The 16,819-nt window shown below is 30.2% G+C and overlaps 1 protein-coding gene across 14 annotated transcripts in view; it reads right to left on the bottom strand.

The window, feature by feature from the left end:
- LOC145296892 (focal adhesion kinase 1-like) overlaps positions 1-16,819 on the bottom strand; it is an 890,147-nt gene that overhangs the window by 97,362 nt on the left and 775,966 nt on the right. For 8 of the 14 annotated variants that reach the window (XR_013870066.1, XM_080143040.1, XM_080143046.1 and 5 more), the window contains 3 exons: positions 11,938-11,999; positions 9,351-9,407; positions 2,614-2,655 (listed from right to left, as the gene is read on the bottom strand). Coding sequence is in view for 13 of the 14 variants with exons in the window: in XM_080143040.1 (XP_079999166.1) it covers positions 2,614-2,655; positions 9,351-9,407; positions 11,938-11,999 (161 nt within the window). In the remaining variant the exon portion in view is untranslated. The remainder of the gene's footprint in view (positions 1-2,613; positions 2,656-9,350; positions 9,408-11,937; positions 12,000-16,819) is intronic. The other 6 variants (XM_080143043.1, XM_080143036.1, XM_080143047.1 and 3 more) reach the window with 1 other exon arrangement.

Raw genomic sequence — 16,819 nt, 5'->3', positions numbered from 1 at the left:
GGTAGTTGGCTTTTACCTTTTGAACGAATTTAAACACATCTAAGGAGGCCTTTATAGAGATGACGCCCTATTCGCCACAAGAGCTAGACCAAGAGAATACAATAAAACAATTAGGAATCTACACAGTTTTTTTCAATAATTCTGGGCTTTCAATAACAATTGAACCTGACAGAAAAAACTTCTAATCATCTTGACTCCACATTAAACCTCAATACAGAATCCTACAGTCCCTATCATAAGCCCAATTTAAATCTTGTCTATGTTCACAAGTTTCCTAATCACCCTAATTCTATTATAAAATCCATAGTACCTTCTGTCTCTAGAAGACATGGAATAATAAGGGGTTTTCTTGTTTTATTTGTACTCCTTGTCGAATAATTAAAATTTTGTATACCTTCCTTACAAGGTTTTTTTGAAAATTTGAATTTTTTTTTTCAAAATTAAGATTTTTATTATACATACATCTCTCTTTCTCTCTCTCTCTCTCTATATATATATATATATATATGAGAGAGAGAAGTTCATTTTGAGGCCAATGAAAAATTCAATTACTGAAGAACAAATTGATGATAATTTGGCCATATTTGGTACAATTCTTATCAAATTTATTTTCTTCAACTTCTGACATCATTTCAAACATTCGATGACACATCATCGTGCTTGATTCTTCCGTTCCAAACACTAAGCATTATAAAGTGTAGATCAATGAAAAATAAAACGATCCTGAGTACAAAACGACGCCCTCCTCTACATCTTGATGTAGTAACCAATAAAAAGGGAGCCTTTGGTTTGCTCTCGATTATGGCCGACTAATTCGGCACAACCATGTTTTAAAATGATATTGAAGGATGAAAATGTGGACCATAAGTTCAGCAGCTGAAAGGGATTGGTTTAGCCAGACTTAACAAATGAAACATAAACAGAATATAGAATACATATTCAGTTCATGTTGCATTGGGAACGGGTTTGCATGACGTCAGAAATAGGATTTCTATTTACTTGCCTCCGCCGTTAGAGTAAAGTTAGACACAAGGTCGGTTTCAATGTGAGGAAAATCCAGATCCCCAAAAAGATTCACTTTGGACTGGATAAAAATTTTTTTTCAAAAATCGCCTCGATATAGAAGGACTCTCCTTCAACGACTGAAACCAAAATAGAATAACTGTAGCATCAGAACAGATACTACACTTTATAAAATTTATTTATTTCTGAAAAATACAAAAATAAATAAGGTACTTAGCCATTCACAAGTGTTGAGGAAGAGGGTCTATACCTATCATCTTCCTCATTAGAATACTGAATCACCATAATACCACATTCACTCCAAGGGTTGTTCTACTTAAGATTCTCAAATTGATTTTTTTAAAAAATTGATATAAACATAAATAATTTTTGTTCCCAGCCAAAAGGCTAAGTCACATATTGACATGGTGTCATGCTAAACCTGTTCATTTCAACTGATGAATATACATGAACGTCTCAGGTATTTTGTATTTTTGGATTGAACCCATGTACAGATTTGGCGACTTAACGATTCTAAATAATATTTTGATTATGCTTTGTAGACGAGAAAAAAAAGCTTATAAAGCATAAAGAACAAAGAAAACTATTATACCTAATAAATCAGCATTTAAAATAATTTAAACTAAACTAATTTCATTAATTTAATATTTTAACTTAATGTAATAAAGTAAGTTAAAAGAAAAAAGATCAAATCAAAAAAAATTAACCATGCAAAATGCTGAAATAAAAAGGTTTACAAAATTAAAAAAAAAATTAAATAAAAATATAATACTAAAATTTAAAATAAATTAAAAAAACGAAATAAAAAATTTTCTTAAAATTAAAAAAAAAATAAAGAAAAATAAAATATTAGAATAAAATTAAATTAATTATATGAAAATTAAATTACGTAAAAAATATCTTTTTAAATAATAAAAAATAATTAGAAAATAATCAAAAATTAAATAAATAAAATAAAAATGTAAAACTAAAATAAAATATGAATAAAAAATGAAATAAAATATTTTTTAAAAATGGAAAAAATAAAATTAAAATTAAATGAAAAAAATTAAATTATATGAAAATTAAATTACATCCAAAAATATTTTTTTTAAATAATAAAAAATAAATAGAAAATAATAAAAAAATATAAAATTAAAAATAAAAATGAAATAAAAAAAAAATTTAAATAAAAGTTTAAATAAAAAAAATTAAATATGGAAAAAAATTAATTATATAAAAATTACATTACTTAAAAAAAAATTTTTTAATAAAAAATAAATTTTTTTTTTTTCATTAAAAAATAAAAGTATTATTAGTCAATAAGTCAAAATGTTCAGTGTTGTATTAGTCAATCTCTCTGCAGGACACTCTGCATCCATGCATTTTGTCTGTGTAACAAATCGTGGTGGGTGTTTGTGGGTGGGGGTTTGTGTCTGAGCATAAAACAAGTGACAACAGCAACGGCTGAATTACCGGCATCATCAACATTGCTATCATCATTAATTTCTCTATCAACATCATCATATGCAATACGAGCAGCAGCAGCAGCGTCAATCGGCAGGGGAGGGGGGGGGACCGGGTCAAGACCATGCCATTTAATCAACTCACGCTTAATATTTTTCTTCCGTCGAGAAGCACGTAGATTTTCACCTGAGATATCAAGGTAGGAGGAATTTGGTGAACATTTTGTCTTTTGTGATTATGTAATGGTAAACAATAAAGAAACGACTGACAAAATGCAACGCACAAACAAACACGCGAATGTGTTTCTCAAAATAGTGAATAATTCCTTCCCGTCTTTCCAAGCTTATAACTCCTCGAAAAATGTAATTCAAGCCTTAATTTTTTTTTTCAATTAAAGGAGCAAGGACCAAGGTTTCATTAAAAAGAAAATAAACAAACAAAAAACGTGTTTTTTTTTTAAAAAGGTTTTAAACTTCAGACTTTACCGGTAAATTTCTAAAAAACACTACTTTTTTTTGTTTTAAATTTGAATATATTATTTATTGACCTTTTCTATTCAATTTGTGATATATAACATTTTGGTGAGTAAATTAAATTAATTATTTACTTTTTAATAGACATTTCAAAATGGGAGGCATGAATTATTCGACCCCCTGTCTTTCCAAGCTTATAACTACTCGAAAAATGTAATTCAAGCCCTAATTTTTTCTTCAATTAAAGGAGCAAGGACCAAAGTTTCATTAAAAAAAAAAAAAGAAAAAAACAAACAATGTGGTTTAAAAAAAAAGAAAAAAAAAAGGTTTTAAACTTCGAACTTTACAGGTAAATTTCTAAAAAAACACTACTTTTTTTTTGTTTTAAATTTGAATATATTATTTATTGATCTTTTATCTTCAATTTGTAATATATAAAACTTTGGTGAGTAAATTAATTATTTACTTTTTAATAGACACTTGAAAACGTTTGTCTAAAATATTATATTCGGTTTATTGGAAAGAGCATAAAATTTCACATTGACCCTGAAAATATCGTAAAAATAGAATCAATAGAAAAATTTTGATAGAGTTTTAAAGTTTAAAAATTGAAAAATATTGAGTTCGTAAAATTCATTACTGTTTTTTAAAAGTAGAAAAAATATTTCTATTACTTTTAAAACAACTTTAATAGTTTATTTTTGAAGTATAATCCATAAAGAAAATAAGCAACCGACTTTTAAAAGAGAAATTGCGAGTTTTTTATATTTTATTCGCAGTTTCGTGTTAGGGGTGTCAAAAATTCCTACAAAATTTCTGATAGACCTACAGATGCACCACATAATATTTTTTTAAAATTATATTTCTATGTTATTTCTTCAGATAAGTCATTTTGATAAAGTTTTGAAATAAAGACATAATAATGAATTTGTAAATAAGTTAATTGTTTTAGTTTTAAATATATATATATGTATATAATTGAATAAAATATGTATTTTTAATAAGTTATTTCTAGAGGTATGACAACAATATTTTTTTCATTGTTTTGACTTTCGAGTTTATATCCGACACAGATACAGTTAATCCATTGAGAACAACATCACTCTATATCAAAGCATATAAGATATCAACGGATACACACTCGAGAGTTAAAACAATGAAAAGAATATGCTGCTGTCATAGCCCTAGTTATGACCATAGTTTTCATGCAATGAGCAAATCGTCAGATGATTAACACATTTTAGTGTTTTGTTTACTTCCAAGTTTACACAAACGTTCTGCACAGAATTACTACTGGTTATTTGCATCATCCAATTTTGCAGTAAAATTCTAAAAAAAAACAAACTTTTTTATTTTGATTTTATATTCTTGTTTTTATTCAATGGTATTTTTTTTACATTTGCGCTTATATATATATATATATATATATATATATGATGAGAATAATGGAAATAGTATTCCACCGAAATAGAGAAATAAAAAAAAGGAACAAAGCACCAGTATAAATATCTGAAAATATATTTTTGATGAAACGGAAAAAGTCGTGGAAATTTAAAAAAAAAATAGCGTTGTGAAAGATCAAAAATATATTTGTACTGTTGTTTTGTTTTCTTAATTTTATTCATCTAGAGGAAGTCTTGAAATAAAGACGTTAATGAACACATAGCTCTGATTGTATTTTTTTTTTTCATTTCTCTTTCTCTTTATATATATATATATATATAAATATATATATATATATATATATACTTACACAGGGTGACCCAAAAAAAACGTGATATCTCCATAATTTATTCACCGATTGCCCTTATTTTAGAGTACATGGCAGAATCAACGACTGTGAGTACACCAAGACCCCAGTGGGAGCTGGGACAAAGAATACACTGTGTTAAATTTCGTTTGGACAAAACACTAAGAAACGGGGGCCCTAATTAGAGTTGAGGCCCGTTTTTTTGGGTCACCCTGTATATATAAAAATAATAGTATAGCTACATTCCAAGTTACAAATATTTATTTTCTTAAAATTTCAGCACATTTTTACAGATCTGTTTCGTTATGCAGAAACATTCATATTATTATGTCAATATCGAATCTTTTCAAGTGTATACACTTGCCCCCCCCCCCCAAAATTATTTCATTATTTTTGTTTTAATTTTTTGCTTACACAGAATTATGCATGACATCTAATGTCGGAAAAAATGGAATTCCATATAAGATTCAGGATTGTGTGTTTACCTTGATCGTCATCTTGAAATGAAATGTGCGTGTATATGAAGTATTAAATGCAAAATTATACGGTAATGGTATATATTATTACTGCCTGTATATTATGTGTATGTAATTTGGAAAATGTTGAAATAGAATCAACATTAGATGGTGCCTATCAGTTCATTAGATGAATTTTTACCTAAGACAATAAGTCCCATGTGATGTTGATTTTATATCTGAATATAGATTCATACCAGTAGTAGTAGTAGTAGTAGCAATAGCAGTTATAATCAGATTATTATTATTAGTAGTAGTAATAGTAGTAGTAGTAGTAGCTGGAAATGAAATTAATTTTTCAAACATTTTATGACATTTTGTTTCTTTATTTTAAGATTTTCACCATTTTTTTCTTTTTTTGTACAATTAATATTTGTTATCGAATGCTGGCTGTTTGGTTTATTTTTTTTCTTCAAGTAAAAAACATGCTGGACTTGGTTTTTTTTTGGTTTTTTAAAAAATTTTTCAGCACAGACAAAAAATGGGCGGAGAAAATGATTTGAGAAAAGGTCACAGTGCACATAAAGACAAAGAAAATAGTTTGATACGATGAGAGAAAAAAAAAATGAATCATGCTTCAAGAAGAAGAATGGAGGGGAGGGAACGAATTAAATGAGATGCAGAAGCAGAAAAATTATACAATTCCCGAAAAATATACAAAAAAGAAAAAAATAGCGAGAGAGAAAACAAACAAAAAAAACAAAAGTCAAATGTTACCATATTGAGGAAATTTTTCTTGTTTTTGTTGACGTAAAAAGATTTAAAAGCTAAACATAAACTTAAATATGTAATCCTTCATATTTGATGTCTTGCTTGACCCCAATTGATCTCGAGGGATTTTTGTCAAGAATTGATTTTCGTCACACCTTACTCATCACCTTGTTGAAAGGTGAAAGTCAATAATAACTAATGTGTGTGTGTGTGTGTGAGTTTATGACTAAGTTAAAGAACTAAAACAATTCAAGAGTTTTCCGGGTGATAAAATTTGACTGCAGATAAAAATAAAATCAATGATTAATAATTTATATCAATCAAAATTTAATTGGATAGATTTTGAAATTCAAAACAGATAACTAAAAATTTCCACTCCGGAAATATACACTTAACATTGTTTAGCCATATGTATGCACATTTCAGAAAATCACGAAGTGCATTTTTATTATTTATTATTCATGTATTTTCTTACATTTATAAAGTAAAAACAATTTCCCTAATTTCTTTGACAATAATAGCTTCGTTTTCAAAAGGTAGATAATTAAAACTGTTCAGTTTTAGTCAATATAAGTCTGTGTTGTTAAAAACAGAAAATTCAATTCCAATTAATTTCACTGAATTTCATATTTAATTCAACATTGGTTTTTATTTTCATTATAGGAAGTAAAAGGAGTTAAACCACCCACTTTTCTAAATCCTCTTCTTGCCACCAATGACACTTGCAAGAAATCTGAAAGAAGTTAATTTTTCAGATTTCATTGCTAATATCTTCCATTTTTATTTAACAATTTCACTCAATTGAACATTAACATGGTAACATTTCAAGAATTTTGTTTGAAAATAGAAAAATGAAGGTGACGGATAAAGCAGGAAAGAATTTGCAAAAAAGATGAAAATAAAGAAATGAAAAAACAAAAGAATTGATGCAACAGTTCTTTTAAATAAAGAAATTTTTAAGAAAGAAAGAAAAAAAAAAATGATATTCCATGATGAAATAAGATTAAGTTTGAATGAAAAAGAACACAGAATGAAATCAGGTTTTACAACAAAAAAAAAAAAAAACGAGAGAAAACACAAATATTGAAAATGGATGAAATTTCAGGAGCCATTTTTTTTTTTTTTTAAAAAGAAATGCTATGGAAGTGACAAATAAATTCTTTTATTTTGATTTAAAAAAAAAAGTGGGTAAATTTTAACAAATATTTAAAAACAAAATATAGTATTATTCCAGACAGCACAATTCGATTTACGCAATAATAAGTGGGTGTGTGTATGTGTGTGCACACGTGTATACAAGGTGATTGGAAAGCAACCTTTCATTACTAAGTCCTCTTAATTTAGTAATGAAATATAATTCTTACAATAAATGAATATGCTAAGTAAAATTTTATTTAGAATTCAATATGGTTGCCAATGCCGAGTCATGTACAAAGTACTTTATGATAGGGACAAAAAAAAAAAAAAACTATGAAATAAATATGTGAACACAGACAGACAAAGACATTTGAGAAAACAGAGGTCAGAGAGAAGGAAACAATCACCTTAGAGATGTGGGTGCCCTCATAGCTGTAACAAGAAGTCACAAGTAATGTACAAAGTACGTTACGGTAGGGAACAAGAAAAAAAATATATAAAAGTGTTGTGGTCCTGGTTAGGGGGGGGGGTCCACAATATTAAGGCGATAAAGTCCTGGTGTTCACTATGAGTGGTTAAACTGCACGTGTGCTCTTCCCTCAAGAGCAGAAATGTCTGGTTTACATAGTGCCAGACGGGTCCATATTATCATGAATATAGGGGTTTCAACTACCCAAAAATAAAAAGGAACATGTGATCACAGACAGACAAAGATGTTTGAGGAAACAGAGGTCAGAGAGAAGGAGACGATCACCTTAGAGATGTGAGTGACATCATAGCTGTAACAAGAAGTGACATCATAGCTGTAACAAGAAGTCACGCGTGTCGGGAGAATGAGAAATAAGGATATTTTCTTAAAACCTGAAACAACAAATTAAAGTTCTTTTCTCTTTCCTATTCTTTGTTTCTTTTGCGACTGAGTCTACAACATGTGAGTCCCAGGTGTCTACATGTTAATGCGTGTGTAAACATGTGTACTATGTTAAATATTAACCACCAACTTCTCAAGCTACTTGGGAACCGCCTCCACTGATTTCACATTGAACTCATTAATAAAAAAAAAAAAAATATTTTTTTTTACTGGTTGAATAATTTGGAATACTATGAGAGAATTGAAAATTTCCAACCTGGAAAACAGCACATCCATGAGTGATGCGTCTGACAAAGGGGGAAGAATTGCTGTTTTCAACTGTCACTCTGCTCATCTCATTAACGCTTAACTTTGAGCCTCCATTTTACCTTCATAAATAGAGACTATATATATTATTTTAATTGGAATTCATTATTCAGATGAGCATTATTTTTTTTATTGCAGACTATTATCCTCATCTTAGTTGTTGTTTCATGATGTTTCGCCCAACTATTCCTCTGGCCTTCGTCAGGTGGTAACTGTAACAGGATAGGAACTCCGAATCTCCTGACTGCATTCTCAGCAATTACTGCCATCCATAGTTGTTGTTTTCTCACCACGTTTGGGGCCCATGGCGCAGTGGATAGAGACGTTGAATCTGAATGGTTCCAGGTGAAAATTGTCTGAAGATGGCGGTTTCAATCCTACTCAAAGCCGGCCAGAGGTTTACAAAAACGTGGTGATACGACAACTATGGATGGCAGTAATTGCTGAGAATGCAGTTAGGAGATTCAGAGTTCCTATCCAGTCACAATTACCACCTGACAAAGGCTAGAGGAATAGTTGGCTGAAACTTTGTGAAACAACAACTAGAAAAGATGAGGATAATAGTCCGCAATAAATTAATAAAATAGTGACTCATTAGTTAAAAAAAAAAAAAAAAAAAATTGTAATTTCTTGTGAAATCAGTTTATGCATTTCCCAGGGCACTTGAGAAAATGCTGGCACCCATATAGAATTCTAAATAGAATGCCAAGCTATATGCTTTTCGATTGTATGAATTTCTTGTAAGAATTATATTTCAGCAATAAATTCTGAGTGCTTAATAACAGGTAATAATTTTCCAATCACGGTGTAGGGTGAGCCAGAAATAACCGGGCACAACAAAAATAAAATAGATTTTTTTTTTTTTTTTTTTTCATGAGAAGAAAAAAGGAATATTACATCACTTCTTAACACTGGTTACTTCTGACTCATCCTGGGATGATCTAGCGAAGATGACAATAAAAAAATCTGAAGATTATTTATGTTGGGAATTACAAAATCTCTCCTTGCAGGTAGGAGTTTCTTTTAGCTCTAAGTGGAATTTCTCTGCAATCATTGTGTGTGTGTGTGTGTGTATAGATGATATCCAACCTGATAATCACAGTTGCACATCAACTTACCATCTGGAACACTGTAATCTCCTTCCTCTTCAACAATCTCTGCATAGTCAGAAACTCCTGTGTGACAAAAAGGTCAAAATATATGACAAAAAGAATCAAAATATGTGACAAAAAGAATCAAAATTTATGAAAATCAAGCATTTTAGAGAGCCCTAGTAATCTATGATATGGCATAATTACATTGACAAACTGGTTCCCATTCGATCACTGGAGTTAAGCAATGTTGAGCCTGGTTATCAAATGGATAATGATTCGGGAATACCAGGTACTGTATGCAGGACAACGTCAACATTCTGATGGATGTTGCTAATTTTTGTGTGGGACAATTACATTTAATATTCACAATTGGATAATTGTCTTTTTTCTATGATAGTTATTTCCTTTGCCATTTCTTTTTGGATCATTTTTCTATTACAAGAATCACTTTACATTCAAAAGTTAACTTATTCAGACTATTTAAAAAAAAGTTTATACAAGAAAATTGTCTGAAGCATTGCCATGAAGTGGTTGTCATCTTTTGTCTGGGTGAACACTATTTTTTTTTTTTTTTTTTTTTTAACTTGAAATTTTTTACAATTCAAGACTTTCCTGATTGGATTGATGTTGCTAATTTTTGTGTGGAACAATTACATTTTAATATTCACAATTTGATAATTGTCTTTTCTTTACAATAGTTTTTTCTTTTGCCATTTCTTTTTTGGATCATTTTTCTTGTTTAAAAGAATGGCTCAAGAGATTCAAGACATTGTGAACATTAAAAGCACTACCATTATTTATAGGCAGAGGTGATAAGAACAAACCACTCAAGAACTAGAATTGCTGCATAAAATATTCTGAATCTCTTTGAATTTTTCAACCATAGCTTTTTATCGTAACACAAGAGGAAGACCACTGCTAATCCGGACTGAATTAATATTATTCTTTAAACACAAGAGGAAGACCACTGTTGATCTGGACTGAATTAATATTATTCTTTAAACACAAGAGGAAGACCACTGTTGATCTGGACTGAATTAATATTATTCTTTAAACACAAGAGGAAGACCACTGTGGCAATGATAAAAGAAAAAAGTGAAAGATGTGCTGTGACCAAGCGTAACACGAAAACCCATAAAGATGAATCAAGAGTCCTTGCTGTAAATGTCCTTACAACATAGAAAACTATTTCTGCCGTTAGCACAAATTCCATGGCCATAGAGATCTTGCAGTTGTGCTTAGAGGAGATGCTAGAATAATCTGGAATCTTATTAAAGTCATTGAAAGAAATTGAGCTAGAGTAGAACCCTGGGATACGGAAATAAAAATTAGTAACAAAATACAGTACAGTACATAATCAAGTAACATTATTAATAACACTGTAAGGCGGGGAAAATACTGTAATCAGGGGCTGGAAAAACATCATATTCCACATCGTAACCTGAAAAAAACATATCCTAGGGCCACTGTATCCCTCCCCCTCCACAAAATGTACAAAAGACAAAAAATGAAAAACAAAAAATCAGGCACAAGGCCACTCAAAATTGGGAAGGGGGGGATGGTCTATGCTAATCCTAGCTAGGTTTATCATTTGTTGGTCTATGCTGGTTCTAGCTAGGGTTATCATTCACCACAATACCGCAAAACACACCATCAGATTGTTTTTTTTAAATTTATTTTTCATTTAATAAAATGTGTCAGCATTATGGCGACATATTCCTTGCTCTTATTAAATGTTCTAAATGTGTCAATTCATTATCGTTTAAAAACTACATTGTTATTCTGCAATATTGTTGTCTTATCTTTAAGGTATCCGCTATCATTTTTTATGTCTTACAAATGGACGGATTGGTTGAAATAACCATGTCAACAAGTTTAATGGCTCCAAATCTTTGTTTGTTTTTCTGACTAAGAAAAAAAAAACTATCACATTGATGGCATTTTTTTTTTCTATTAATGTCCAACTTTCAGTTATGTTGTACTTCACACGCACAGATACGCTCAAAATTATTCATTAAGTAAAATTTCTATTTCATATTCTCTTTGGGTTGTTCAGAACTCTGACAAGGTTCGTAATAATTTTTAACGTCCATTTTCAAGGCTTTTTTTAAAAGTTTTTTAAGGCCTTCTCCAGAGAAAATTCAAGTTTCCAAAACAAAATTTGGAGTGTTTTACAATCTACACTACGATTTGAAAAAGTGGTAAAAATTCAAATAAACAACAAATAAATGTTACCATAACCCATAAAAGTTACTTTGCAACATATCTGCATAATTATTTTGCGTATTTTTATATAGTTTTAAATGCTTTTTATTTCATCTCAAATATTAATTCTTTACGGTTTCTAAATTTCCAACAAAGATGGCTACCGTCTTGTCCATGTTTTTTGTTTTGGTCCATCCAGCCTAATTTTAGGTTATCACATTTTTGAGGGAAGGTGGGGGGGATTCATCTTTGGAGAGTGCTGTCCATAGAAGGTAAGCTTATTTTGTGTGTGTGTGTGTGTGTGTGTGTGTGTGTGTGTGTGTGTGTGTGTGTGTGTGTGTGTGTGTGAGGGGGTAGGGTGGGGGGTTTACAATACCCCCCCCCCCCAAAAAAAAATTATACTTACGTTCTGACGGACTCACTGGTTCATTTGATTTGCTGTAATTGCTGCTTGATGATTGTTGAATGCTGGAATGACAAAGAAAAAGAAAAACAATGATAAAAATAAATGGCAAACAAATTTTCATTCTTTGCAAAAAAACATGCACTGAAGTTCAATGATGTGTGCTTAGTTTTTGAATACACTTTGCTCTTTCCTGTTTGGATGTATATGTGGATGAAAATTTGGTATAAATTACATTTGATGTTTTTTAGTGTATATTCTGTTTGGTTGAAATGTATGACTATTTGGGAGTAAGGTGTGCTTTGTAAATTTGTGGTTATTAAATCTAGCTTTAAGTGCTTTTGTCTCATATGCATTTGGACATTTTTGCATAAGATGTAATACATATCGTAGCTAAAAGATGTGGTGGTTGTATTTTGGACTGTCAAAGGGCAATCAGAAATCATGTTGATAAATTGAGTTATTGCGGGTATAGTTGCCAAGTCCTATGGTGTTATGTAATTGTTTTTGAGATATGGTAAGTACAATTAATAAATTTGGTGATTGTTTTTTAATAAACACACACACACGCGTGCACGACAGAAGTAAATAGATACCCAAATAAATTTAAATGTTTATTTAAAATATTAAATATTACAATAAACCACAAATACTTATTTTCTAATATTTAGTTAACAACCTCTTTCCATTTTTTTTTTTTTTTTTAATTCAAGGACTATTTTAGGCCTGCTTGTAATCAATTCGCAACCATTTTAGCGAAGGAGTCTCTGTCGGGTTTCACACATTCAGAGATGAAATAATCTGAAATCAGGAATTCTGTTTTACAAAAATTCCGATTTACACATACGAGTAATCTTAAATGTTCTGTTTTTGAAGATTTCCAATTTTTTTTAAGGATCATGTGTTTAATGTATGTATATATATATATATATATATATATATATATATATCTATATATCTATAAAAACAAAGATGTGTGTGCCACAGACGATTTCTGATTGGTTAATCCAATAATCACATCTCCTAAAAAAGTATAGTTCTTACGCTCTTAACTTTACCATAAAATATTTTGGTCTTATTTATTGTCCATCTTGGAAGGGTTTAATTTTTTTCTAACTTGCGATTTACAACTTTAAAAAATACGAAACTAACTTACAATCTAACAATCGAACCTCCGACACCACGGCCGCCATTATGAAACTAAACTAAAAAATAAAAATACGCGCGTTCACTCGTTTTTTTGTGCATTTTTTTTTTGGGGGGGGGGCTAATTTAGCATAATAGTGTCCATTTAATAGTATTATCTTGAAAAAATAAAAAAATAAGGAAAATTACCAAAAAAACAAACAAGAACAACAAAAGTGTGCCGTATTTTTAAAAGTTTTAATGCGTTATTTTTATTTGCTTTTTTTATTTCATCGGTGAAGAAAATGGCCAAACAGAAATTTTGAAGGCCAAATTTCGCGAATTTGGCCTTTTTTTTAAGCAGTTTGGCCTTCAAAATTTCTGTTTGGCCATTTTCTTCACCGATGAAATAAAAAAAGCAAATAAAAACAACGCAATAAAACTTTTAAAAATACGGCACACTTTTGTTGTTCTTGTTTGTTTTTTTGGTAATTTTCCTTATTTTTTTATTTTTTCAAGATAATACTATTAAATGGACACTATTATGCTAAATTAGCCCCCCCCCCCCAAAAAAAAATGCACAAAAATTCGAGATTTATGGTTTTGACGAGATAATTTAGCGAATTGTCCGGACTATTGCGAGATAACCATCCATTAGTTTTTCCTGAAATTTTGCCACAAATTGTATTTCATTACATAGATGTGCATAGTAACAACATTTTTTTGCCGAAAATTCCCGTTGCGTCTCCAGATTTCATCGGTGAAGTAAAAGGCCAAACAGAAATTTTGAAGGCCAAACTGCTTTAAAAAAGGGCCAAATTCGCGATTTGGGAAAATCGATGTGATAGGTTTTCGACAGAAATTTGGCGATTAAGTGGTCAATATTCAACGATTTGACCTTTGAGAACTCTACCAAACTCCTCCTACAATTCTGGGTCTAAACAGTAAACACTTGATATTTTAGATATAGATTCCTTGGACATGGATCTAACTTATTAACTTTACTTGATCCCTAAACAATAAATGTTAAGAGGTCATAATAGGGGTCAAAGTTTTAAAAAATTGACCGTTTTTTTTTTCTCAGCATTAACCTCAAAACACCTGGGCAACGCCGGGCACCGATTGCTAGTATATATATATATAAACATTTTTTTTTTTGATTTGCTTAAGAAAAGATACAACCCAGAATTTATTCATTTTTTTTTTTATTGGTTTGCTTTGTAAAAGATCGAGTTAAGTGAGGAAAAAGAATAGTTTTAAATTTGAGATTGTTCTGAGCTTAATTTATTTGGTGATAAAAGTTTACTGAGAAAACCTTTTGAATATATATATATATATATATATATATATACTTGTTTGTAATATACTGAATTTTACTGGTTATGTATAATTCAGTAAATTTCATTTACCAATGAATTTTTAAGCCAAAATGAGATGACTTAAAAAGTAAGCTACAAAATTATCACATTTCATAATTGAGCATTCATATACTGTATTAACAAAAACAAGACTTCAAAAAATGAAATACACTTTTTATTGCTATCAATTCCATTTTTTTGAAGTCTTGATTTTGTTAATACAGTATATACATATAAGTTAGTTATCATTCCAAAACCAGAAGATGTATTTAATTCACACATATTTTTTATGAAGTATGTCTTACACGTGTTTCATTGAATAGCGGAAGCCCATCAGCAACTCATCAGAGACAAATATATGTTCCTCGTAAAACAGTTGGAAATTTGATTTCTTTCCCCTTGAAATGAAAAGGGATTTTGTGGAGAAAAAATGTTGATAAAAGGAACTGGAGATATTTTTTTTTAATTTCCAAAAACATAAAAAAAAAAAAAACAAAACAAAACTTATTGCGGTGTTTATAGGCATCCTCCCACAAAAATGAATTCAAAGCACAGGTGGAGATGCCATTTCATGTCACTATATATATATATATATATATATATATATATATATATATATATATTAGCAGGGACACCCCATGTTGCTTGGGATTGAATAAGGATCAACAAAGGTTTCACACTCATATTTTTTATTGCCATTGATATCTGTGAAATCGCCCATTTTTCAATCAAATCGATTGATTGCCTGCCCTAGTTGGGGACCCATTGTGGTACCCTGAGAGAATGCTTCACATGCCTCCTCGCATTGGCTTAGTTCACAATACATTGTAGTCTACATTGTACTGTAGAGAAACTACTGTTGATTTTATAAAATTATTTTATGGGACAACCAAATATTCTGGATATATCGGATTACTCGATCACCTTTGATTTCCCCCTTGAATCACTTCTCGTCCAACCTGGCAGTAATATCCCGGAAACTATTGAATGCATTCTGATATTGGACTGCCTAGGTTGTACGATATCCTTTTTCTATGACTTTTAAGTACCATTTAAATAACTTTTAAATAACATTTTCAATATATGTGCTGAAAAGCAAAATATTTGTTTATTCATAGCTGAAAATTTTGCTAACTGTATTTCATTTCCTCTGATGATATGAGCCATTATTGAAAATCTATGGATTAAGGAAATAAATATAATTTTTCTCCATATATTCCTTGTTTCAAACAATAAATTCTTAACTTAAATATATTTGTATATATTTTGATCTACAGAATTTAACTTAAATCATTAAACTTATACGCTGCTCTATTTTTTAAATATTGAGCTTTACCTTTTTGGCTAGGATCATCCTGAAATTATTACTTCAATGCAATATCTGACAGGATAATTCACTTGATTTCTAACCTGTAACTTATCTCATTTATGAAATTATTTTTATATATAATGACTTGAATTAAAGTTTAACACGTAAAAAGTTAAGTATCATACTCCAATTGTGCTCTAAACAGAAACATTTATTTAGAATGCGCCCCTGTCATATTAAAGAACCTACTGTTGATTTTATATACTGGTATTTTCTGCTTGGGTGTTAATAAAACTCCTCAAATGCACTTGTGATGTTAGGCTGTATAAGGTGTTAATCTTGGTCAAAATCGCCTGTTCCTTCTTTCATCGGATTTTTTTGATTAGCAATTATCGATACTTATCGAAGAAATTCTGATACAAAACCTATGTAAGAACACTGCCAGATATATGAAGTACATTCGTGTGAAATTTCTTAAAAAAATCACCCAAGTTGTTGCGGGAACGAACGCACACACAAAGTCCCTTTTATATAATTGTATCCAGGACTAAAATGATCCCTTTACTGATTATGTTTTTTTCTTTTTTAATTCCATTTTCACCCCAAACAAGGCACAGTTCCACTTCGATGTAGAGGGCTACTATCGGGGGCATAAGTTACAGGGATACTATGTAGAGAAATGAGCAGCAAGATGTCTGTTCACATTGCACTTGAACTTCTGCATGTCAGTACAGTTGGGAAAGCAGAATCTTGGAAGGGAGTTCCAAAGTCTAGCAGCTCTGGGGAAGAAACTATTGGAGTAGAAGGCTTTCTTACACATAGAGATCTCTACTTTGAAGGGGTGAGATTTTGTTGCTTGTCGGGTTTGTCGAAGGTATTTACATTGAGGGGTTACAAGTGTTTGTAGTTCTTCAGAGCATCCACCATTAAAATACTTGTAGAACAGGCAGAGGGATGCAACATTTTGTCGATGGGACAGAGGTTGAAGCTTAGATGACAGTTCAGAAGTAGAAACCCTTTAATTTGTAGTCCTATTAAAATAACGAATGACTTAACAATTTTTCTATGTGTTCATTACATATAAAAAACAATA

Source organism: Euprymna scolopes, chromosome 17 (genome assembly GCF_053919585.1).
Source record: "Euprymna scolopes isolate OS-2025 chromosome 17, ASM5391958v1, whole genome shotgun sequence".
NCBI lineage: Eukaryota > Metazoa > Mollusca > Cephalopoda > Sepiida > Sepiolidae > Euprymna > Euprymna scolopes.
Note: the sequence above shows the minus strand (reverse complement) of the source record. Positions and strands in the feature narration are given on the sequence as shown.